This window comes from Microtus pennsylvanicus, chromosome 2 (assembly GCF_037038515.1).
Source record: "Microtus pennsylvanicus isolate mMicPen1 chromosome 2, mMicPen1.hap1, whole genome shotgun sequence".
NCBI classification, from domain to species: Eukaryota; Metazoa; Chordata; class Mammalia; order Rodentia; family Cricetidae; genus Microtus; species Microtus pennsylvanicus.
In genome coordinates, this window is record NC_134580.1 from 91,993,225 (window position 1) to 92,019,569 (window position 26,345).

At 41.3% G+C, this 26,345-nt stretch overlaps 1 protein-coding gene across 4 annotated transcripts in view; it reads left to right on the forward strand.

Annotated features, from left to right (window-relative positions):
* Positions 1–26,345, forward strand: part of Fmn1 (formin 1) — a 369,449-nt gene that overhangs the window by 261,880 nt on the left and 81,224 nt on the right. Inside the window, exon 16 of one of the 4 annotated variants that reach the window (XM_075961726.1) lies at positions 24,351–24,440. The exons of the other annotated variants lie outside the window; for them this stretch is intronic. Within the exon in view, the coding sequence (XP_075817841.1) occupies positions 24,351–24,376 (26 nt within the window). The 3' untranslated portion in view covers positions 24,377–24,440. Of the gene's footprint in view, positions 1–24,350; positions 24,441–26,345 lie in introns of those variants that run through there. 4 annotated transcript variants of the gene reach the window in all.

Below are 26,345 nucleotides of genomic sequence, written 5' to 3' on the forward strand. Positions count from 1 at the left end.
AATGATATATTCCCTGAAACAGACAGTCCCGGCATTCAGTGAACATTAAAAATCTTTATTCTAATATCGAAGACTGGTAATTCTCTATGCTAATTCAAATTGTAGTTACCCTATTTGTCGGCCTTGTTATTTTTACTTTGTAATTGTGTGTGTGTGTGTGTGTGTGTGTGTGTGCGCGTGTGTGCTCATGCATATGTGCACACACAGAGACATACACGTGAATAGGAAAGCAGAAGTCAGTGTCAGGTGTTCTCAATCACCTTTCACTCTTTTTAAGTGAGGTTTGTACAACCAGGGACTTTATTGGAGAAAACTAATTTTTTCTTGCTGAGTGGTTATCAGTTGGGAATAGCTTCTGGGTTAGGGATGGGGCATGTGTCCACTTCTTCTCATCATCAGGACTACATCCAGCCTAGACCTGTATAGGGTCTATGCTATGCCTGGCTTTCTCACCTGGGTGCTAGGGATTGAACTCTGGTCTTCATGTTCATGTGGCAAGCATTTTACTAAGCCGTCTTCCTAGTCCCACCCATTTGTAGTCATTTTTAGTTCTCATGACCGTATTTTATGTGCCAACCAAATTAGCCCAGAACTATTGGTCAAACCTCTGTTTGGGGAAGTCTCAAACTTGAACCTTCAACCTCAAAATCTTAATTTTTAGTAGCTATAAGTGCATAAAAGAAACACAATTTTAAGAAAACCTGCCTTTTTGAGGAACACTTAACTGTAGTCAATATGTCATCATATGAAATAGATAAATTCATTCATGTAGCTCTGTATTTTCCCAAGACTCTTCATATGGTGAAACAATGCTCATATTTTAATTTTAAAGGTAGGTTATAATATAACTTTTGACACAGGCATAGAGTAGTATAGTAGAAATAGTTCAATTCTTCAAAATTGTGTGTGTGATTTTTTTTTTTATACTTACAATTTGGGTTTTTGTTTGTTTGGTTGGTTTTTCAAGACAGGATTTCTCTCTGTAGCCCTGGCTGTCCTAGAACTCGCTCTGTAGACCAGGATGGCCTCAAACTCAGAGATTCACCTGCCTGTGCCTTCTGAGACCTGGTATTAAAGGTGTGCACAACGACTACCTAGTTTATAACTAAGTTTAAAAGCATAAAATAAGGTCCGCTCTCAGTGAATAGAATACAGAGATTAAAGATTTGGGAAAGATTAAAATATGTTATTTTAAACAAATCAGCTAAACTGTCTACCCATTGAGAAAGCTTTCCTGTTCAACAGCACACGGTGAACAATAAACTGTCAACTGTCCTTCCAGGTGGAAATAATCACATCATTGCCAATGAGCTTAGTAAAGAAATGAAGTATCACTCGATCTCCAGAGGCATCACTAGGAGCTGTGAGTGGATCCGACTCTGGGAGAGTGACACCTCCCAGCACAGAGTCATGTGCCCACTCGGCCATCAGTCAGATATGAGGAAAGGTCCAAAGCATTTTGTGAGAAATCTAAGTTCTCACAAAGCTGATGACCACATGCAGTTCTCTTCAGAATGCCCACAGAGAAAGAATATGCTGTCTCACTAGGCAGAGCACACAGGTTATGGAAAACAAAAAGTCCAATATGGAAAAAAGGTGAAGTGCCCCCAGGACAAATAAAGAGCTCAGAATCAGAGGCGATACAGAGAGAAAACCTTGTAGATGAGGTCAGAACAATGGGGTCCAGGAGAGGATTCTGAGCAAGAGTTTAAGTTAATGCATCTGGCGTGCCCAAATGTCATAAGTATAACAAAAACATATGTACTTAGTCACCAATGAATGGAAATCCATTTGATGATAAGCACATAGGCAGAAAGCAATTTTTGACCAGAGGATCCACTGTAAGGGAAATAGAATGTGGGATGATGGAGGCACAGAGGAGCGTGTGGAGAGGAGAGAATACCGTCATTTGTATCACAGAAAGAAAAGCTAAAAAGTGCCAATAGCTGTGCAGTGAAATACCAAAATGATCATTTTAAATTGATGAAAAGCCATTGCCACTGAAGAGAAAGAACTAACGGGCTAAAGAAAGGTAGGCACTGTCCTTTGCCTGCATACACTTACTCTGTAAACTAGGTGTGTATATAATGTTTATACGGAACCCTTCCCCATGAAAACAATAAACTGATTCACTCAAAGTGATTGATAGCTATGTTTCAATGGCACGTTGCTGGACTGGGATCCAGGAGGCCTTGGTCCTGCCACCTACTGATCACAGAATAACCTATACACATTTGACACGTTCCTAACCTCGGAAACTCAGCTGAAATGGTGAAGATATCATATTCCGCTACCCTGCTCAACTCAGGCGAATACCAGGAAAAATGGGGAGCAAAGAGCACTGCGGGTATCAGATGAAGATCGTACTTAACCCAATCCAGAAGCTAAGGATTTGGAGTTTGACTGGTGCCTTTTGGGGTGTCTTCCAAGAAATGTGGAGAATGAACCCATTAGGACAAATCTCGCTCATTTGCCATCTTCCAGGAAGTGCTGGAAGATCTGAGTTGAATGATTATTGACCATGCCTAATTCACTAGCTCTTTTCTCCTTTGCAGTCCACTTGTCCATAGCACAAGTTTACCAAGTACGAACTCTTGTATGAGACTGGATACATTAGCCAGAGGCCTGACCATGTTGCCATGGTGTTAAAAATATTTAGTCTTGTGAGCAAAGTCTTCGAAATAATTATGAAAAAGAACTTTGATATGATTTATTTTTGTAAAATGATTTCAACCAAACAGGCCTGAAGGAACTGGGATAAGCGTTTCAGAAAGTCTGCGGGTGGAAAAGGTTGAACGGCACTGTGACTTTTGAGGCAAAGCATTCAATTAAGTGTGGCGTGGTGGGTAAAGGTCACACATTGCCCGAATGGAATGCCTTCAAAGATGAATTATACAGAAAGGAGAGAGGATGCAGAAACTGAGCCTTGATCCATCCATTTAATTAATGGAAGACATTTGTGTTTCCTTTTGAAGGCATGGTTGTGCGGTCCCCAGGTAGTAAGGATGTGGGGGTTGGATTGTGCTGTCCTGGCTTCCCTCTTTTGGTTTGCATTCTCTGTTTCCCTTGCTATTTATAAATCAGCATAGTTAAGCAAATTTAGTTAAGTTTGTTTGTTTTTCATTGACAAGAAGCATAAAATAAAAGCTACTCTTTTGGAAAAGTCTGAGTCACAAGTCCTGAATTCAAATCTTTGATTGTCCACTGTGTAGCCCTTGGCAGATCATTTGGTTTTCTCACCTTCCAGTATTCAGGTACTAAAATAAAGGCAGTACTACCCACTCCTGTGATTTTTATAGAATTTATAGGACCAAATACAGGCAATCCCTTTCTACAATGTGAGCGCAATGTATGTTATTTTCTCTTCCCCTTGTGCCTTTGCATATGTATTTCAGCCCATCAGTGGGCTCTCTTCACACTCACCTTCCGAATATCTTGGCTTAATCCCTTTCCTCCCATTGCTGCACAGCACACCCTCAGTTGGCTGGAATTTTACTAGCATGGGTCCCTCTTTCCATTTCTGACCTCCTGTTCATTCAGTGTCTGCCCACCAGAGAGATCGCCAGGATAACCAACTCTGTATTCACTTCTTGGCGTCAGAGGCAGTCTTGTAGCCATATTCTCCAGATGCTCCCCTTACCTCCTCTGGCACTCCCATCTCATGCCATCTTGCCCCTCCCTGTGTGCTTCAGCCACCTTGTTTCTACTTTAGGACCTTTGCAGTAGCTATTCCCTTTGACTACAACGTTCAATTTCTTGAGCCTTCTTTGCCATCCTTTAAATTCAGGAACTCCATTGCAGCCCTCTCTTTTGGTGTTGCTGTTGAGTTCTGTTTATTTTCTGTAAATGTTCTCTCTTCTGTCACCTGCTCTATGTAGGTATTTGTTGACAGAGGCTGCTCGTTCATTTCCCAGCCACCCAGACCCATAATAATTACACTGAAATGATATTAATCGCTGCCTGGACAGTCACCCAAAGTTCTTCTGTAACACTGGAGCATCCATATTTAGCCTACAGGCCTGTATCTGGCAGACTTTTCCATGAAGCAGGAAATTTCAAAGACAGTTTTCCCTATATTGGCAGTTTGTCAGTCACTTTCTTCTGTGACATGCAGAACATCTGGCAGACGCTTTCATGAAGCAGGAACACCTTTAGGCAACTTCGGCATCATTTTCCTGTCCTGCATGTCCAGTTTATACAGCATAACATCAAGCAGTACAGGCAAGAGCAGTTTCTTGATCAAATGGCTGGCAAACTCCATAAGGAACCTCTTCAATGCCCATCTTCCTCTTGAAATAGATTGGTGCTGCCAGGAGCAGATGTGTCTCATTATCATGAAAGCTTCTAAGTTCTTAAACATTTTAAATGTCATATTCCATAGGTCTTTGAAATGTTTGAAGACTATCTATCTAACTGAAATATATCTCTATATATCTAGAAAACCTAACTGACATGACTACAAGCCGACGCTTGACTATTATAGATGATTCTCTATTAACCTATATTTTTTAATTATACATTATGTTTTTAAATGAGCTGCACAAATATAATACCTTAATCAAAAGCGGAAATATACTTATAACAAAATTGACCTTAAATTCAATAAACCAAGATCCATACCAATGCAAAGTATTAATCTCTATAGCATATCCCCCTTTAAATGTAAACAAACATTTATGAACAATATTTGGGAATTTGGGCACAGTTGGGTTATTATCTTTTGTGGAAACAAAAGCAGAGCCTTGCTCTATTCTGCTAAGGCACTGGCCAAAACAGCTTTATTCGTTAACTAATAGCAATAAAACATATTAACAACATACAGAGGGAAATTCCACATCAGGTAATTATTTAACATAACATTTTTGGTTTTTCTATATTGTGTCCTTCAGGACCTGCCACATATTCAGTGTTTACTCAGTATTTGCTGAGTGAATGAATAGTCAGACAAATCAATAATTATAGGAACGACTCAACTTCAGATCATTGCTGCCGGGTTAGTTTTTTTAATCAACTTGACACAATTAACAGTCATTTTGGGAAGAGGAAACCCTGATTGGTCTGTAAGCAAGCCTGTGGGGCATTTTCTTGATAGTGGCTGCTATGGGAGAGCCTAGCTCACTGTGGGTGGTGCCACCCATGGACAGGTGGTCCTGATCTGTGTAAGAAAACAGACTTAACAAGCCATGGGGAGAAAGCCAGGAAGCAGTATTCCCCATGGCCGCTGCTTCAGTTTCTACCTCCAGGTTCCTGCCTTGTCTTCCCTCAATAGTTAACTGTTACCTGGAATTGGAAGATGAGTTAAGATGAGTAAGATGACCATTGGTTTGATTATACTAATAACAAGTTAAGACAATTGCTAACTATGCTCTCAGACAGAAATTAGATTTATTGCTTGTGGTGAGAGATGTCAACAGGCATCCATGGGTTAACACTTTCAAGAAACAAACTTTAAAGCTATTGAAAAGGAAGAACGATGGGCCTGAGAGATGGTTAGAAGACTGTTACTGTAGAAGGGCAAAACAGGTAGCAGTAGGAGTTGCTAGGTAATTTTGAAGATACATTCCAACTCTGAGAATATAAGCTTGTCATTGCCGTTTTGTCTTAGCGAACTCTACAAAACTCTTTATTTGGTGGGTTGTTGAGTTTGTCTCTAGACTTAAGTGACTTGTAACAACTGGAAATTCCAAGGATTCTGAAACTTACAGGATATGAAAGCCAACTACTAAGTTGTATCCATCTCAGATCTCAGATATTCTCTTTACAAATGACTCTCAAAGATCAGCTCATGAGTTAATCTATGCCTCAAGTGTTCTTGCTTTGAAAATACCTAGATGTGGAGGTCATATCCAGTCTAGTCAGTGGGGAAAATGTCCAAAGTGAGTAATCATAGATTATGATACATGTATCCCTCACTCTTTAGTCTAGAACAAGTTAAACGAACATCACTTTGAGTATTCTGACAGTGAGGCCTTTTGTGGCTGTGGATCAGCTATAGCCCTCCAGGATTTTCTCACGGCGTCTACCTCCACTGCAGATTTTTGCATTTAAAGTAGGGTGGTGACTCACAGATGCCACATAAAACCTTCTTTAAATGATTAGAATTGTCCTCGATCCTTAAAAATCATCTCACCCCATGTCTTTATTGTTTATCTTTGTAATGATTTTCACTGATTAAAAACATCACAGTGATATTATGGGGTGGTTCTCATAGAGCCCTCCCCCAGGTTCCCCAGTCTTGTCTTCTTGTGTTGCTATGATGTCTTTGCCGACGCTAAGAAACCAGCACTGCTGCAAGTCTATTAACTGGGCTTCTGTGTTTCTGCGGAACTCACTGCTTTTTCCATCTGCAGCCTCTTCCTGCCCCAGGATCACTGCACTATGCTGCTCTGGCTCCCTATTCTCCACCGATCTCCTATACCAATATTTACTAATAGCATTTTATCTGTTTCATATAAGTGTATACAAGCAGAACTTTTACACATCCACATATCTCTAGTACCCCCAAATAATTAAATTATGTAATTGCAGTAAAAAGAGCAACTGGCACAAGCAAGTTTGGAAAGAACACAACTGTTCTTGATATAGACAAAGTCAGTGATGAGAAGACAAGGAAACCAGAAAGCAGCCTAGGAATTACAGGCTTTTAACTTGAGTAGGAATCAGGAAGGTGGAGAACTGGAAAAGTATCATTAACTTGTCAGATTTGGTAAAATAAGAGGAAGGAGCTGTCCATAAAGTTGCAGTGGTGTAATGGTTTAGCCATTCCTCCATTGAAGTAGACCAAAGTTTGAGACAGGAAGCAGTAAGACCAGAATCATCCAACCAGGCCTGACACTCGCATCTCAATTGCCAAGCCAGTGCTCAAGTGACAGCTCTTGAAACTTGTATTACATCCAAACGTTTTCGAAACAGAAGAAGATCTGTGGGTGGTTTTGTGAATACCAAAATATTTTTTCACCCAAGTAAATTGTGTATCTTGAACCTTGTAGGAGATTCACACAGCACAAGTGAAATCTCTTTGTGTCAGAAAACTAAATGAACGGTTAGAAGGAGACCTCTTTATTTAGAGCAAAGGTGGTGGGTGTATTAGCCAATGTCTTTATTCCTAGCTTCACCCCAGGTTTCTTGGTTTTAAGTGGACAGAGGCCATGGTCTGTGGCTCTACCTTTTTCTTATCCATGGGAAGCTCGTTGGATCTACCTAGCAACTGGCAATCCGAGTTCTGATAGTTTCTCTGATTTCTTTCTCAGCCCATTTATCATCTGTATAAAGGAGGGCTACTGATTTTTATGAGTTAATTTTGTATCCTACTACATTAGGAAGGTGCTTATGAGTTGTAGAAGCTCCTTGGTATAATTTTTGTCATATCATCAACAAATAGTGAGAGTTTGACTTCTTTTTTTCTTTGATTTGTATCCAGTTGATATCATTTTGTTGTCTTATTGTTCTAGCTAGGACCTCAAGTACTATATTGAATAGATATGGAGAGAGTGGACAACCTTGTCTTGTTCCTGATTTCAGTGGAATCGCTGGGAGTTTCTCTCCACTTAGTTTGATGTTGACTGTTGGCTTGCTGTACATTGCCTTTATTATGTTTAGGTATGTTCCTTGTATCCCTGCTCACTCCAAAACCTTTATCATGAAGAGATGTTGTATTTTGTCAAAGGCTTTTTCAGCATCTAATGATATGATCAAGTGGGTTTTTTATTTTTCTGTTTGTTTATATGGTGGATTACATTGACAGATTTGCATATGTTGAACCACCCCTGCATCTTTGGGATAAAGCCTACTTGGTCATGGTGAATGATTTTTCTGATGTGTTCTTGGATTCAGTTTGCCAATATTTTGTTGAGTATTTTTGCATCAATATTCATTAGTGAGATTGGTCTGTAATTCTCTTACTTAGTAATGTCTTTGTGTGGTTTGGGTATCAGGTTAATAGGAGCCTCATAAAAAGAGTTTGACAATGTTCCTTCCGTTTCTCTTGTGTGAAACAATTTGAGGAGTGTTGGTATTAGTTTTTCTTTGAAAAGTTGTCATGCCAAATAGTAACCTCACCTTCTTGCTAGGCCTTCAGTTTCCTAAATTTCCTATTAAAATAAAGGAATCCCCATGGTAACACTTGGAGGTTTGGCTTATGTCTCCCCATTGCCTTTAATGTCCCTGAGGCAAGTAACCCAGTTTTCCCAGAGTTTTCCTGGAGACAGTAAAAGTAAGAGCTGATTAGCACAATGGGAATCTGATACCCTGGGTTCAGATTCTGTCTCAGCTACTGATGATCTAAGTGACTTTTTTCATCCTCTCCTGAAAATGGAGAACATGACAAGATCAAGCTCAAGGAATTCTTGTGAGAAGCAAAGGAGGAAACAAAATGCATAAAGCCTCCTAGAGTCTTTGACACTATGGGCCATAAATATAAGGATGATTTGATTTTAACTCTAAAGTTTAAGAACTTATCATTGTTTGAAGGTATTAGACAAAGATATATATGTCCATACTAGATAGGATCATGAACCCTCTCTGCTCTGTAATATAAAGAGCACATGACCAAGGAAAATCGAGGGCAGTGGATACCACACTAGACCTGGCCATTTGTGTTCTTAAATTAGTTTTCTGGATCATTTAGATAGTTGTTAAAATCATCATCAAAACTTTCAGTATAAAAAAAAATCTGCAGAACAGAAGGACCTTGTTTGACCTTTTCAGTGTGTTTATTTTTTCAGCAAATATTTATTCTAAGCACTGAGCTAACTGCTAATTTTAAATAAACTCACTGAAATATCAAGTCATTTAGAATCACATTTTAAGAACAAGTATTTTTCTCCTGCTAGGAACAGGATCAGATTGCTTCTAAGGACAGTGGTTTAACTTTCAGATCTGACTGGGATGGGAAGATATAGGCCATATGCTATGGTTTCTGTTCTGCAGCTTCACAAATGCATGTGCAAAACCCTTCACAATTATGACCACCTAGAGAGCAATAGCGACTATTGCTGCTTTGTCCTTCAACTGATTCTGTAGCGTGGAGTTATTATGTTTTACAGTCCAAGGCCATATTTCCCTTTGGGTTGGGAACCCCCATCCAAAATGGAATAATTTAAGCTTAGAGTAAGTTTTCAAACTGATACTGTGTATTTTAAAATTATTTTCATCTTTAAATCCACTATAAAAATAATTTAAAGTCATAATTTATAGTGGCAAGTTCTTGGGTAGAACAGAAAAATAAGGCAACTAGCTAGCCCATAGGAATAAATAATTGGACAGCTGTTGCAGTAGTATCACAAGTACCTGGCCATCTCTTAAACCCTGAGTCAAACTCCTGGGACTTCCCAGGTCTTCAGGAGAAAACTTGAATTGGCCTCCTTTGCTTTAAAATTTTATTTCTTCAGCTCATTAGCATAGGAGCTGATATCAGTGAATTCAGCAAGCATTTCAGACTTCATTACAATACCTACCGTTTCTCAGAGAATCTTGCTCAATCTTCACGTCAGCTGCCTCGCAGCCTCTCCTTCTCCCCAGCACACACCACACAAATCCCACATAATAGCCTCCACTTAAAGGTTTTGCCGGCTCATCTCCTTTAAGTGGACAGACACTCGGGTACAGACTACCAAGGGCTTTTGGACCTGCAACTCTCCTTTTGCCGTAACTCAAGAGCCAGGTAGAATCCATGACAGGTTTACAGGAGAACGTGGCTTTGAATAGCCGAGGTCAGTGTCTGGCAGCTTCGCATTAATACGGCTAGCGGTGTCCAGCAAGGGAGACTGTCGGCCACTCTGTTACCCACTCTAAACCATTTCTGATCTGCAGCTTCATTTTCAACCATATCCTGAGAAATCCCGACTCCCAGCAAATTGACAATGTGGCCCTCTTTCTGTGAAGCCTTGTTTATAGGCCGCAGTTCTCCCGACGGATTTACAAGTGTCTGTGGAGTTTTAAAAGACGATTGCTTAACAAGCATTAAGGGAGACACATAGGACTGTGTAAATATTTTAGCTGGAATAGGGGATTTTTAAAAATGCCTGAGCCAAATATTGCATTAAATCTGACGACAGTGGCACACTGATTAGCTGTAGTTGCCAGCCTCGGGCTTCGCCAACGATTCCTGGGGCCAAGTGCAGATACCAAAATCCAGCCACCAAGCTTATGAAGTGTTTTTTTTTTTTTTTAAGTAACTTTCCACACACCTTCTTTACTCTTTTCTTCTACGCCCTTCAGTCTTTTGACTTTTATTTCCTTTATGGCCTATTTAGGTGTAAACACTTCCCAGAGTAGAAAATAACAGTTGAAGCAAGGTCTGAGATGGAGACACTGGGCTCTGAGGTCAGAAAAAGCCACGGAAGCCTTGCAGCCATCCCAGCTGAGCAATGCGGAAACAGGTTCCATTTTGCTAGTAAGCTTGGGTGCATTAATCACTGGCTGCTTCTCTGAAGCCAGCTGTAGCAGTGCAGAGAGAGAAAGTCTCAAGATGAGTGCTGTGGCCTCATCCACCTCTTGCTGGTCTCTGTGGAGGAGCAAGGCCTGTGGCCCTCAAGATTTCTGTGTCTGTGAGGGCCTGTCACTTCACTGGAGTAACAACGGCCATCAAGTAAGCTTTTGACTTCACTGAGCAGCGAGTCCAGTGTGTACGTAGCCTTCTCTCCTGCAGGATTTCTGAGGAAGTGAGAGCTTGGCTCCACTTTTAACGATTCTACCGGCCAGCAGCCTCGTGATTCTTACTCATGAACTCCCACTCATGATACGTACATGCTTGAAGTAATTCCAGTTGATGGCACCACAAATGGTTCAAATCGTCATACATACAAGTCATTGTTTGATACTTGTTCATTGGTCAATCTGAAGATCCCAAACTTATGTGTTTATAATTATAAAATCTGTATGAGAGAAATCGTAGCGTTTGATGTAAATGTTTGATGTTTGATGTATTTGTTAGTTTTAGCAACAGGGTGATTAACATTTAAATTAAGTGTGCCATTAGGATGCCCTTCCGCACAAAAAGTTGGTGTACTGAACAGACCTCAAACTGATGCTTTTGCCAGCTTTTAAATAACATTAGTTATTGTCTTTTTGACTAAGTTGTTTCTTGCCGTTATCCCTTCTCGAGAGCAAGCATCAAGCTCATGCATTCTAGCAGTGGACACAGTTCTAGCCTGTAGTGTGCAGTCATCTCTGCAAAGTGGCATGGGAAACCCAGTTTTCAAGGTTTCTCCTCTTCCTCTCCCTCGTGGTAGTGTCGGCTTTGGTGTACCCAGAGTGGTTTGGCCACCATATTTTTGAGAACTCTGAAACATATTTGCCTGCTTCATACCCAGCCCAACCTGCTGCAGCCTAAAAAAACAATCCTGAACTTGGAATAAGCTTGTATGAGAGAGAGAGAGAGAGAGAGAGAGAGAGAGAGAGAGAGAGAGAGAGAGACAGAGAGACAGAGAGAGAGAGAGAGACAGAGAGAGAGACAGAGAGAGAGACAGAGAGAGAGAGAGAGACAGAGAGAGAGACAGAGAGAGAGAGAGAGACAGAGAGACAGAGAGAGAGAGAGACAGAGAGAGAGACAGAGAGAGAGACAGAGAGAGAGAGAGACAGAGAGAGACAGAGAGAGACAGAGAGAGACAGAGAGAGACAGAGAGAGACAGAGACAGAGAGACAGAGACAGAGAGAGAGAGACAGAGAGAGCCATAACTCAGCCCCTGGCTCTCAGTCGGGCTGCTGCGACGGAAAGGCTTCCATTGTCCAGCTCTAGGGGAGTTAGTTGCTAAATGAACTATGGTATATGTAGCTGAAAAGTTCTTATCGCTGTAAAATACAGTGTTTGTGAGTTTTATAAAGTAAACATGAGAAGTTTTATAAAATAAAAGAGATTTTATAAAATAACATAAGAAAGTGTAAATGAAATAGTAGTAAAATTGTAAACATTATATTGCCAAGTGTAAATAAATAAAAGTTCATGTGTAAAGGTGACCCCTTTGATGTTATGGAGAGCAAGGGAGCTGATGCAGAGACCTAGACACAGAAAACCAAAGGGAAGATGCTGGCTGTCTCTGGCCATGGTACCAAGGAGAGCATTTTTCCATAGTGTATTTTTGTTTTGTTTTGTAATTTTCTTTACATGTGTTTGATACCTCTATAGAACCTTTTAGAAGCTAACTGCTCTTCTCCAGAATGAGTTCTCTTCCCTTTAGAAGCCCAGTAACATCATGCTTAGCTCATGCCTCACATGGTTTAGAGTCCATCTGGAGGTCACAATCTTGCCAAATGGGCTTTTTCTTTTCCATTATAACAAGACTCTCTGTCTCTGTCTTCCTGTTTCTCTCTCTCTCTCTCTCTCTCTCTCTCTCTCTCTCTCTCTCTCTGTCTCTCTCTCTCTCTCTCTCCCTCCCTCTTCTTCTCCTTCTCCCTCTCTTTCTCCCCTCCCTTGTTTTGAAACAGGGTCTCATTTCACAGCCCAGCCTTGGCTAAAACTCACCGTGTAGCCCAGGCTAGCCTTCAATTCATGATCCTTCATCCTCAGCCTCCCCAGTGTAGGGCTTATTTGTCCCGGCTCTCCTGTCTATTACTTTAAACATCCTTATTTCTCTAAACTTCTCTTACAAATAGATTTATGTTAAAACATTCATGAGTTCTTTGTGAAATGCTTTATCTTTCAAGTTATATATTTACATATTTTACGAGACCTTTTGGAACTACAATCATTAGTTCAAATGAAGGCTTCTAAAGATGGCGATTTTCATGGAGACTCATGCTCGGATATTTTAGCAAATGGCTGGATCATTTAACACTCTATAAATCAAATCATGCCCAATCCATCTGTATTTAGGCTAGTCATGGGTAGGTGATTAATGAATATTTTTCATGCTAATGCCTCACAGACCATGGCTGCATCCATAACCACATAATCATCACAATGGAAACAGTGATTCAGCTCTGATGTCTGATAGGAGGGTCCTATGAATAGTGTAGACAATGCCGTGCAAAGGCTGTAGCCAGCAGCCCAGCTTCGCAAATCTTTCCAGAAGTCCTAAAGCGTGCTGGCATGTCCTCACTTAGCCTTGTCACTTCTGCTTAAATTTTTTCATGCAAAATACTCACAATCATGGGACATTAAGGTGCATTTGATCTCGAGCAGCCTCCCCCAGTGAAGTGAATCAGAATCATGGGATTCCCCTGGGGTTGGGATTCCTGGTGGGGTTATTTTTACACAGCATTCCTCTGGAGAAAGAGGCACCCACCCTCTAGAGGCCTGTGCCCCTTCTGCACTTAATCAGAACAGCCCACTGGAAGATCTTTCTGTGCAAAGTGATTTCTGTTCGGTAAAGTTTTTGTGGTTTTGGTTTTGGTTGTCTTGTTTGAAAGAGTAATGGAATGTCCTTTTCATGGAGTCCTGGTCCATAGAGGATCTCTAAGACATCTCAGGCAGTTAGGATCCCATCTGGGGTGTGTGTGTGTGTGTGTTTGCACGTGCGTGCGCGTGCATGCACACGCACATGTTTGCGGGTATGGGTAGAGGCCAGAGGTTGATATCCCATTGTCTTCCTCAATCATTTCTCTGCCTTTTCTTGAGGCAAGGTCTCTCACTGACTCTGGAGTTTGTTGTTTCAGATAGATTAAATGGCCAGTGGCCAATAACCCGGTTTATCCCACTGTCTCTGCGCCCTAGCACTGGGGTTACAGGCTATGACCACCACATCTAGCTTTCAGATTATCGCTAGCAACGTCAACTCAGGTCTTCATGCTTGCCTAACAAGTACTTTACCCATTGGGCCATCTCCCTAGCCCTGCCTATTAGACAACATGATGAAGTCCCTGACACGGAGGACCGTAATTTGGTTTACAGTTCCACGTGGATTCCGGGGCTGGGAAGATGTGGCTGTAGAATTCCCAAGACTGACTGACTGTGTTGGGGCAGTCAGGAGACAAAGTGAACAGGAAGTGGAGCTAGATATAGAACCTCAAGTTCTCCCAGGGCTCTACCTCTTCCAGCGGAGCTCCACCTACTTAGTGGTACACAGCCTTCCCAAACGGCATCACCAGCTGAAGACACCAACTTAAGCACACGAGCCCGTGGGAGACTTCACTTCATCTAAAAACAAACCCTCCCTGGCCTGCTGTGTTTTGGCTATTCTTTCTCTAACTGCATTTTATACACTTATGGAGATGTAACTTCATATGCATAACTATAAGGTCAGTCTTCACCTCACCCTCCTTCTCCATCTTGGTATACTCCTCCTAACCCCTCCTTCCCAGGAAACCTTGTGGAACCTCTGGTGTCTTCCATGGTTCCAGACTCAATGGTCACTTGCCTGTCTTTGTCTTCTTTGACCATTAGTAGTGCTGTATAGCGTGGTCCCTTCTCTGTCTTCACCTTCTCTGACCATTAGTAGTGCTGTATAGCGTGGTCCCTTCCCTGTCTTCATCTTCTCTGACCATTAGTAGTGCTGTATAGCGTGGTCCCTTCCCTGTCCTCATCTTCTCTGACCATTAGTAGTGCTGTATAGTGTGGTCACTTGCCTGTCTTCGTCCATTAGCAGTATTTCTTTGACCATTAGTAGGGCTCTGTGCTTTTTCCATCTTGTCCTCTTTTCCTCTCCAGTCACGAATTCCGCATTCCTCACTTTCTAGCTGTCACCACAACTGACCTCTTCTGCACTGTTTGCATGCCCCGGGCTGTGTCCTATACCCCGTCTCTGCCCTGGCTACTGCCCCCTCCTTGGCAACTCATCTGTTGCTGTGGCTTCAAATACCAATTTTATGTCAGTGACTCCCTGGTGTGTATTTTTGTCTTGGTCATGTGTCTTCAAATGCAGGATTTTATATACAACATGAGTGTCTAGTTAACATTTCAAGCTTAACATGTCCCGAGTAATATTCTTGATTTTCCATCTCAAGTTTGTTCATGGCCCCCTATTACTTTGATTATAATCTGTAGTCAAATATCTTCACCTTGAGACCTCTCCTGACCTCTTTAAAGACATGTGTAAGCCCCCTATGCTTATGGTTCCCTCTGATGTCCTTCTCCCATTCAGGCTGGTTCTGGTGCCTTCACCAGAGACCTTTCTCTCACAGACACTTTCCTTGGAGCTAAAATCTGGGCACCAGGACAATAGCAAACCAAGGAGAGGAGGTCCCTGAGCTCTGTGACTTACTATATGCCCCCCTAACCTACCTCAAATAACCCATGCCACTTCATCATGTTTCCTTTCATTCACGGTATCCCCTCTTCCATCACTTTTCTTGACATTTTCAACCTACTTCTCAAGTTGTCTTTTCTGGATAACCTTTCCCAGTCCAGTATGCATTAAGAAGGTCCTATCCAGTGTTTCATGACACAACATTATAATGTAATGTGTTGATTTCCTAGCTTTGTTTTCGTCCTTGTTTTGGTTTTTGTTTTTCTGTCACTAGGCTGCACACAGTTTGATGAAGAGGAATGTGGGCCTCGCTGGGCAGTTGTCTCCAGTGTGCTGCACAGTGGCGCACAGCAGATAATTCCAACACAAGTTTTCAATAGATGAGTATTTGTCCAATGTGCGATCATAGTAAGGCTAAGACATCTTGCATCTGTGACTTAAAAGCTACTCCCCACAACATCCCATGTCCATAGGATGCTAAGGGCTACTAGAAAAGTGCATCATCTGGGCAGTGGTGGCACACGCCTTTAATTCCAGCACTCAGGGGCCGGAGGCTGGCAGATCTCTGTGAGTTTTAGGATAGGCTCCAAAGCTACACAGAGAAACCCTGTCTCACCAAAAAGGGGGCAGGGGGACATTGGTGCCCGTCTTCCTCCTTATGAAGCCTCTTTGCTCTGTGCCAACTCTAAGCACATTTCTATTCACAGCACACACCCACAGCAAGCAGTGTGAGCGCGGGAGGCTTTAGTGGGGTTGTGAGGTCAGTTTCACAGAAGCCATTCTTCACCAAGTCACTTGTTCCTGTCCTTTCGCCCTTGCCTGTCTATAACCACTTCACCTTCTTAAGGTGAATCAGACTCTTCCTCTCCTGTGAAAGATAGCATCTCATTGCCTGAAGCTGGGATATCAAATAATACCTATCTAGACTTGTATTCAAGGAAGGCAGAGGACATGATTCCAAGAACTCATTGGAGAGTTTGATCCATTAGAGATGTGCAATCTATCTATATCTACACACACACAAATAATAATAATAATAATAGAGGGGAATCATGGATGGGAGAGAGCAGGAGCCAGTACCTCTAGGGCCATGTGGGCTGGTTGAGTAATTAGAGACAAACTCTATGGAAGCCACTGTGGATGTAAATAGGGGCTGGTACTGTCAGATATTATACAGCTACTTGCCTCCAGTATAGGGACAAATCAGGGACAATAAATAGGGTGCATAGGAAGAACAGTTCAGGAGGTACAAATAATATATATATATCAGTGAATCCAAGAGATCACCAGGATGTGAAATTATAGGCAAGACGCATGATATTGGGCAGCCTGTAGATGGTCACTGAAATGTTTATTGGGATGAGATTGCATACCATGGCAAGAAAAGCAACCTTGTACAAAACCGAAAAGAATATTCACATTTAATGGCCAAATATAAGGAAGGCATCTGTAGTCCAACACTTGCTCTATACACTACACGCTACAGTATGGTTCGCAAGTCGGGCAAGGGACACAGACAGTCAAAAATGCCCCCTTTATTGTGGTCCAGGGCAGCTTATATAGGGTCTCCTTGACTAATGGCCATGCCCTAAATCTCAGCTGCAAGCCCACCAGAAACCACTCCCCTGCCATCAGGAACTCCTGAGGGTCTTGTGCTCAGAGTAGCTGCAAAACAAGTTATTTGCTCAGAGCAGCTGCAAGCAGTCCTGTAGGCAGGGGGTCACAGGAAATTCAGAGTCTGGGTGTCCACAGTCCCTAACAGCCACAAGGAGGGGCCAGAAAATTCAGGCAGCAAAGACAACAGAGAAAACTGGGAGCTACAACTCCCAGGAGGACACAAAAGAGGAAGCAGCCTGTAAGGGAGTCCTGCTGCTAGCTCCCACTCTAAGCAAAGAATGGGTGACCTAGTAATTTCAGAGGACATTTTCAGTGTCTTGTTGGGGGTAAAGTTTCTTCAAGGAAAAAAAATATGCAAGGATAAATACTGGCATTTTTTTTTTCAAGACATGGTTTCTCTGTGTAACAGTCCTGGCTGTCCTAGAACTTGCTTTGTGGTCCAGGCTGGCCTCAAACTCACAGGCATCCATAGCCTCTTCCTCCACCACTTGGCTAAGTATTAGCAGGTTTTTTTTTTTAAGATAGTTCAATTAGAAAAAGAATTTGTCAGTGATTTATTGATTAAACCACACACATCAAAAATGTCAGTTATCCAAAGAGTTTGTATGGCTGTTGTTACTGTGTAGCTATCCTTGGAAACAAAACAAACAGAATCCTGAATGATGTATTAACTAGCCAGTATTTCTGTTACTTTACTATATTAAGTAGATAAATCCTGTTTGATTTGGGTTAGTGTTTACCCAAATGTATAAAACGTTTGTATCTGTATATTTTGTTCCTTAGGGGGGAAAGAGTCAGGGTTTCACTATGTAGTCCTGGTCATTCTGGCTGGCCTGGAACTCAATATATAAACCAGGCTGGCCTCAGACTCAGAGATCAGCCTCCAGAGTGTTGGATTAAAGCATACTTAGCCTTAGACTTTTACAGCAAGAAACTAAAAGTCAGAGATGTATGAATAACTCCTCAGCCAGTAAAGTATATGGAAATCTGAGAATACATAGATGAGATGTATCTGTCACTGCCATCAGTTTGGGAGGCCGAGGCAGGACCATGTGGTATGCTCAGGACCAGCTAGACCAGTGGTTCTCAACCTGTGGGTCATGACCCCACAGGGGTCACATATCAGCTATCCTGGATATCAAATATGTACATCAAGACTCATAACAGCTGCAAATTTATAGTTCTGAACTGTATTAAAGGGTCACAGCATCGGGATGGGTGAGAACCACTGCTCTAGAGTAGTAAAAATTTTCTAAAAGCTCATTATGGCTACACAGCTCTGTGAAAATACTTAAATTGCTTGAATTGTACATATCAAATGGATGAATTATATTTTCTTCATCAAAATAACAAAAAGGTAGTTGTCGGATTCAAACTGAGACTAAAACGAACAGGTCTAAGAAAAATATCCTATTTGTGCTTCTTTTAGAAGGTGAATTTTAGAACCTTAGTTGCAACTATGACTTTCATCACAGTTACGGTATATGTGAGCCAGAACTAGCCTGCAGATCAGAAGTGGGAAACAAGCTTGTGATATTCAAAATACTTGAAAAATCAAACTTGATAGTCTACCTTCAAAAGATAGCAAAAACTGCTGACAAAATTCTACTAAAAATAACTGTAACTTGACAAGAGAATCACAAGCAATACAAATAAATTAGAAGTTTGTTAGCATTTAAAAAGTTAAAACACAAGTAGCAGAGATGGCTCAGTGGTTACAAGCTCTACTGCACTTATGCAGAACCTGGGTTCAGGTTCCAGCACCCACATGGTGGCTCACAACCATCTACAACTTGAGTTCCGGAGGATCTGATGATCTCTTCTGGCCTCTGTAGGCTCCTGCATGTACACAGTGCACACAAGCTCACCCAAGTACACATACATGCACACACAAATTTCAAAAAATTAACAACGGGCTGGCTATAATGGCATGAACCCCAGTGGTCCAGTGCTCAGGAGAGGCAGCGGCTGATCGTATAATGAGTTCAAGGCCAGCCTAGGTTCCATTCTGACACTGTCTCTCAAAACACCCAAACTACCTCCCTCACCTCGCAAACAACAGTAACAAGAATCCCAAATAACCAAACCAAACACCATCAACAAAAGACTAAAATATGAGTTTTAAAACATTATTGCAAAATACAAATATATATACATGATATACTTTGACCGCTGTACTTTGCAAAAGAATACTCTTAAAACCTTCTTTCTTTTATTTTTGAGAAAAGATCCACTGCCAAGATCAATGGTTCCCAACCTTCCTAATGCTATGACCCTTTAATACATTCCTCATGTTGTGATGACCCCAAACCATAAAATTATTTCATTGCTGCTTCATAATTGTAATTTTGCTACTGTTCTGATGTAAATATTTGATATGTAGGATATCTAATATGTGACCCTTTGGGTCTCAATCTACAGGTTGAGAAACACTACTCTAGAAAACCATACTGCAAATTTTAGTCAGCACCCCCATACACACCCCTTCCTCTTTTAGCCCTAGGCAACCTTAATCTACACTGTCTTTTTGATTCTGTTTGTTTCAAATACTTCAAATAGAATCATATAGTACATAGTATTTTATGATTGGCTTCTTTAACTCAATATCATGTTTTCAAAGGTTTATGTTGCAATATGTATAAACATGTCATTATTTTTTGTGTTCAAATAATATCTCATTATGAATATAAATGCATTTTATTTATTCATTTATCCATTAGTAGACAGTTGGGTTATTTCTACTTTATAGAATATGCTAAAGCTGTCGATGCAATGTAATGTTCTATTTAACCTTGGAGAAAGAGGTACTATATGTTGTGTACTGGTAGAAAGAAGCACATACATCTAACAGTCTGTGTAATGATATCTATAGTATTCGGAGGTAAGCAATATCCTGATCCAGTGTGCATGTTTCTAAGTCCTGTGTTTTATTTACTAGTATACAGTTGCCCACTCGAATTTTTTCCCGTTTATTTATTTATTAAAGATTTCTGTCTCCTCCCTGCCACCTCCTCCCATTTCCCTCCCCCTCCCCCAATCAAGTTCCCCTCCCTTGTCAGCCCATAGAGCTATCAGGGTTCCCTGCCTAGTGGGAAGTCCAAGGACCACCCACCTCCATCCAGGTCTAGTAAGGTGAGCATCCAAACTGCCTAGGCTCCCACAAAGCCAGTACGTGAAGTAGGATCAAAAACCCACTGCCATTGTTCTTGAGTTCTCAGTAGTCCTCATTGTCCGCTATGTTCAGCGAGTCCGGTTTTATCCCAGGTTTTTTTTTTAAACAACTTTAGGAACAAATATTTACTCTTGCATAGATAGTATTTGGTAGAAATAATTTGCTCATACCAGTTGAATCCCCAAGCCATAGCTAAAGAAACATCTTTGGTTGCATATAGATTGTTCACAACTTGGTCATTTTGTGTACAGCTGTCTAAATTGAACCTGAAAATGTGGCCTTTGGTGGGCTTCTTGACCACCACCCCCCCAGTTGACAAAGCAGCGTTCTTCAAATCTGTATTGTATGTATTTCTCTTAGAATAGAATTTCCCTTTATTCCTCCCACCCATCTCTGGCCTAAGATTTCTGATAACATCACTACTACCCATTCCCACACTATGTTGTTAAATGTTGATAATGTGATTATGAAAATTCATGCACAAGAAATACATGCTTTATTTTAAGAGTGCATCATTTGGCTTTCATTTAAATCATGTTGAAATCTCTCTTTACATTGCCTTTCCTATATAGCCTTTAGAGGTATAATATATACACATTATATATGTATATGTACATATATACATATTTGCATGTTAGGGATGTAGCTTAGTGCTAGACCTTTTCTCCAGTATTTTAAGGCCCTGAGTTCCATCTCTAGCACTGTATAAGAAGGGAAAGAAGAGAGGGAGGAAAGAAGAGAGGGAGGGATGACAGAGTAGGGAAGGACATATAGAAACAGACATAAGGAAGATATGGAAGACCCACAAAGCAGGACCATCTCATCAATGCTAGCCTTTAACAAGCACATGAAAATGTTTTTTAATAGTTTATTAACTTAAAATCTGCATTTGACTTTATGTAGAAGTCTCTGTGTTGCTGCTTTCCAAAGTAAGATATACTATTTTTGTTTTAGCATCTTATTATATTGGGAATACTGTAGCTAACAGTTTAGGTCAAAGATAGTCATTATAAAGTATGTAGGTTAAACTATTATTCAGATTTGATTTCTAAATATACCTGCACATAAAGTTTATTTTAACCAAAGTTTATTTTGGGAACTAAAACTAAAAAAAAATTGTCACTCTTAAGAAAATCCACATATACATGTATTACTTGACTGTGAAAAGCACTGGTGAGAATATTGTACTTCCTGTAGCTAAAATGATGAGGGTAAAGGTGTGTCTCGGGAAAAAAGTGGTGGTACATTTGCATGCAGTTCTAATTACTAGGAACGTCCATCACTACGTGCTATACAAGAAGCACTTGTGGTGCACGCCCTACAGTGTCTGAGGGAAGGAGACTGGCTCTGTCACTAACATCTCCCCAGTATCTGGTCCAAACTCACACACATCATAGGAGCTTAGCAGACATTTATCAAGTTGATGTATTTAGTCAATGAATTCCTTTGTAATTAAATTCTTCACAAAGCATCCTAGGCTCTTAACAGCCTGGATCCATTTCTCTCTCACCTAAACCCCATTGATACAACACAAAAATGTCCTATAAGCAAACAATTTTATATGTTGCTATGATAATCCTTAATGTTGGCCCTTCAAGCATGGAGCATGTGGAAAAGACAGATCTTATAAAACTTAAGAATGAGTAGAACCAACACAGAACCATGGAACCATGAAGGTTCCTAGTTGGGAATTAAGTAAGCAGCGAGGAAACAATTCCAAACTGGAAAAGCATACATCCTAAGTAAATATATTCTGACTTTGCCACCTCCTGAATACAATTCCCAGTAACACACATGCACATGCATGCGCGCGCGCACACACACATACACACACACACACACACACACACACACAATGCATTCTGACTAACTGAGTCTAGATAGCAGCCTCAAAGTAATTAATAGTAATTTCCCATGTACTTTGAAACAAAATACATATGATTTTGACCAATTGTATCAGAGTTGCTTCTATGTCCTTCTAACCTACTTTTGCTTTTTAACATGCCTCAAGGAGCTTCATTTTTAGAGATCAGAAGTCAAAAATAGAAAGCCACCAATCTGACCTTAGAAGTTTGACATTTGAAATCCTGAAACATTCAAGAACATATTTTTTTTTCACTGCAAGAAGTCACGAGTCCCCAGCCTTTAAATGGAAGTCTGATTTTAGTAGATCTCTACGATTCCATCGTGTATCAGTTTACACTTCCCCCGTACAATGACCACTTATTAGTAGTCAACTTCAAAAACTTATGTTTTTTATAGTTGAAAGTTTTACAGAAAGGAAAAAAAAGAAGACAGACTTGGTTGGTTTTAATGTTGGAGGTCCTGGCAGAGACTGTGTTTAAGGCAACTTTGGTGGTCTGGCAAGACTGTGTAGTAGTCTTCGGGTTGGACAATGAGTGGCATTTACGGATTTGTCCATGACCTCGCCTCTTTGTGCATCTCCAGTCTCCAGTGTCATCATTAATTAGTCTTAGGTCTCCCGTTTGTCTGTTAGAAAGAGTCTTGGGAAAGCCAAGTTAATAAATTGGATTATGTGAGCTGCTGGCCACCGGAACATGCAGCTGTGCAGGGGCAGTTGGAGGGCAGCCTTCCCCTTTGATCCTGTGGAGAAGTTTAATTCTAGCAGGTCGCACGGGAGCCCAGGCCTGTGTGGGGGTGCAGAGATGTCCTCCCAGCAGACCCATGGGACCGCTGTCATTTGTACTGCTTTTATTTTCTGATTTCAAAACCAGGAGGCTCAAAGATGTGGGGAATGATTTTGTAAGCCAGCTCACCTTTTTTGTGTTTTTGGTTTTGTTTGTTTTTGGTGTGTGTATGGGGGAGGAGGGGATTTGTTGGAATTCTTCAGTGAATTCTCACGATAGGTGGTAGGATCTCAGCAAGGGAATGAGAGGCATTACCCCCCCCCCCTTTTAATCTATTTTAAAACAATCTTTTCTCATTTTACATACCAATCCCAGTTTTCACTCCCTCCTCCTCTCCTGCTCTTCCCTCCTTCCTCTCATCCACTTCTCAGGAGAGTAAGGCTTCCCATGGGGAGTCAGCAAAGTCTGACACATCTCTTTGAGGTAGGACCAAGGCCCTTCCCCCTATATCTAGGCTGAGCAAGGTATCCCTCAAAAGAGATTGAACTTCAAAAAGCCAGTTCAAGCAGTAGGGATAAGTCCTGGTCCCACTGCCGGTAACCCCACAGACTGCCCCAGCTACACAACTGTCAGTCACATTCAGAGGACCTAGTTAGGTCCTATGCAGGTTCTCTAGCTGTCAGTCCAGAGTCAGTGAGCTCCCACTTGCTCAGGTCAGCTGTTTCAGTAGGTTTCCCCATCATGGTCTTGACCCTTTGCTCATATTATCACTCCTCCCTCTCTTTGTGCTCGGCCCAGTGCTTAGCTGTGGATCTCTGCATCTGTTTCCGTCAGTTACTGGATGAAGATTCTATGATGAGAATTAGTGTAGTCATCAATCTGATTATAGGGGAAGGTCAGTTCAGGTGTCCTCTCCACTATTGCTTAGGGGCTTAGCTGGGGTCATCCTTGTGGATTCCTAAAAATTTCCCTAGTGCCAGGTTTCTTACTAGCCCCTTAATGGCTCCCTCAATAAAGATAGCTCTTTCCTTTCTCTCCCTCTCTGTCCTCCCCCATACTGGTCATTCCTTTCGCTCATGTTCTCTCCCCCATTCCCTTCCTTCTCTCTCTACCTTCCCTTCTGCCCTCTCCGTACTCCCAATTTTCTCAGATCTTATCTATTTCCCCTTCCAAGGGGATTCCTGTGTGTCTCTCTTAGTGTTCTCCTTGTTACCTAGCTTCTCTTGGGTTGTGGACTGTAACCAGCCTAGTTCCATCTTCTAAACAGGATATCTCTGCTGTGTGATACCTCTGTAAACTGAGCACTCCGCATTGTCAGCATTTAGTCCTCAGCCATCCACTGTAATCTCCCCACTGTGAAATGTTTCCTGACCAAGTTTACTAGATTATCATAATAACAAATAATATTGTTCAAAGTTGCTTGATGTGGGAGTCCCCTCTGTGCTGTGATTAGCATTAATGAATAAAGAAATTGTCGTGGCCTGTTGATAGGGCAGAACTTGGGTAGGCAGGGAAAACTGGATGGAATGGTGGGAGGAAGAAGGCAGAGTCAGGGAGATGCCATGGATCTACCGCCAGAGTAAGACATGCAGAAACTTTGCCGGTAAGCCATTGCCACGTGGTGATACACAGATGAATGGAGATGGGTTAAATTAAGATATAAGAGTTAGCCAATAAGCAGCTAGAGCTAATGGGCCAAGCAGTGGTTTGATTAATATAGTTCTTGTGTGATTATTTTGGGTCTAAGCTAGCCAGGCGGCCGGGATGAACAAGCTGGCCCTCCTCCTACAGTTGCTTGCTAATGCTACACATTCTACAGGCGACTTTTATGCATTATCTCTTGTCATGCAGAAAGAAAGGTGCCACAGCACACCTGAGTCCAGGGAAGCCTTGGTCCGAGCACATGCTTTTTCCAGTTCTGTGACATGGCTCATAAAATTTGAACCATTTTATGGACATTCCATCTGTTACTGCTTCCAGGACAAAAAAAAGAGCTGCAATAACCAATCTTTTCAATTCAAGAAAAGTAGAAGTCATGCTTCGGTGACCATGGATACAAGCGCTTCCTTAAGCTACACTTTGATGTGAAGTGACCTTCAAGGAATCAACCTCATGCTTTCAGTTATATCTCGTTTTCTAAATTGATAACATGACTTACTATTTGTGCTCATAAAAGCAGTTCTAAAAATTGTTACTGGAATTTTAATGTCAGTGAGGGATTTTTGAATTTCAAGAGCTAGTGATTTATACTTCAGGTATTCTCAGAGTCATAACTGCATATCAGGAGAAAAGCATGCCTCTCTGAACGTTCATTGTCAAATGATGGTTCAAAGCAGAGCTCATTAAAAGTTTCTTTGACCAATTGCCTGTGCACCGATCTCCTCTAGAAATGCATAGTCAATATGATCATCTTTGCTACCTTGCTTATGCCTCCTGGGGTGAGGTGATGGGTGGTGCTAAGATCATGAAAATTCACTAAGCCAGGGACTGGGGAAGTGACACAGCCAGAGAAATGCTTGCCAGATACATATGAGGACCTAAGCTCAGGTCACGAGCACCCATGTAAAAGTCTGGCATGACAGTACTGGGTCTGTAGTCCCTGTGCTTGGAAAAACATGGACAGGTTGGGACAGGTTGGGATGGGGTGGGGGTTGAGAGCTGGCTGGCCTGCTTTTGATTCAGTGAGAGACCCTGTCTCAAAAAATAAGACAGAGAGTGAAAAGAAGATATCAGTGTCAACCTCTGGCCTCAATATGCATGCACATACACATAAACACACATATTGAGCATGGACACACACATTGAAAATACACACACAAATGAGTGTATTTTTTTTAATATACTAATCCCTTTTAGGTGGACTTGGAATCACCCATTATGGCTTTGTCACCCTTCATCCCTACCCTGAGTCCATAATCCAGATCTGTTTATTCTGCCTTTAAAGTGTGTCCCGGTTCTGTCTACAACTGCCTCTCCCTTTTTCTCTGTCCTCTGACATCGCTCAAGCTCAGAGCATTTCTGTTTCACTGTTTCAGAAAGATAAGTTACATCAGGAAGGATGTTTACCGTTGTCCAAATTATTTATACTTGGAAAACTGGAAAGAGAAATTTGATAATAGTGGAGAATTTATAGAGTATTTTTAGAAAGAAGATCAAAAACACTATCAAAGAAAGTTAAAAATGTTCCAATATTTATGTTTTTGTTTGCTTTTAAATCCTACATGTTTATTTGTTCTGTGGATACATGCATGTTTATTTGTGTGTGAGCTCATGAAGAAAACAAAGTACAACTTTTAGGGTTGATTTTCCCTTTCAACCACGTGAGCCCAGGTATCAAACTCAGGGCAACAGTCTTGGTGGCAAGTGCCACTAAGCCATCTCATTGGTCCCAGAAGCAAATATTTTGAAATGGTTTGGCTGATTTTAAGGAAACTGTTATCCATTTATTTGTTCCAAAATAAGATTTTTATTTTTTCACCTTAGTGAACTGTAAGAAAAAAGAATTTAGTTAAAGTCTGAAGACCAATGGGCAGGTTTCCCAGCCAGCCCTGACAGTTGTCTGAATAGCAGTAGATAGTCTTATTTAAGCTCTAGCCAGAAGTCTTTGAAAGCAGCCATGATGGTAGAAGCCCAAATAAGGGTGCTCCTGTACTGTGATCTAGTAACCCTCCTGTACTGTGATCTAGTAACCCTCCTGTACTGTGACCTAGTAACCCTGCCCTACAATGAAGGCCTGGAACCCTGAGGATGCGCTTAGAAAACCACACAAGATGGCTTCGAATCATGCTCCCTCCCCAAGCATATCTCTTAGTCTTTCCGCATAGTTGAAGAGTCTAGAAATCTGGT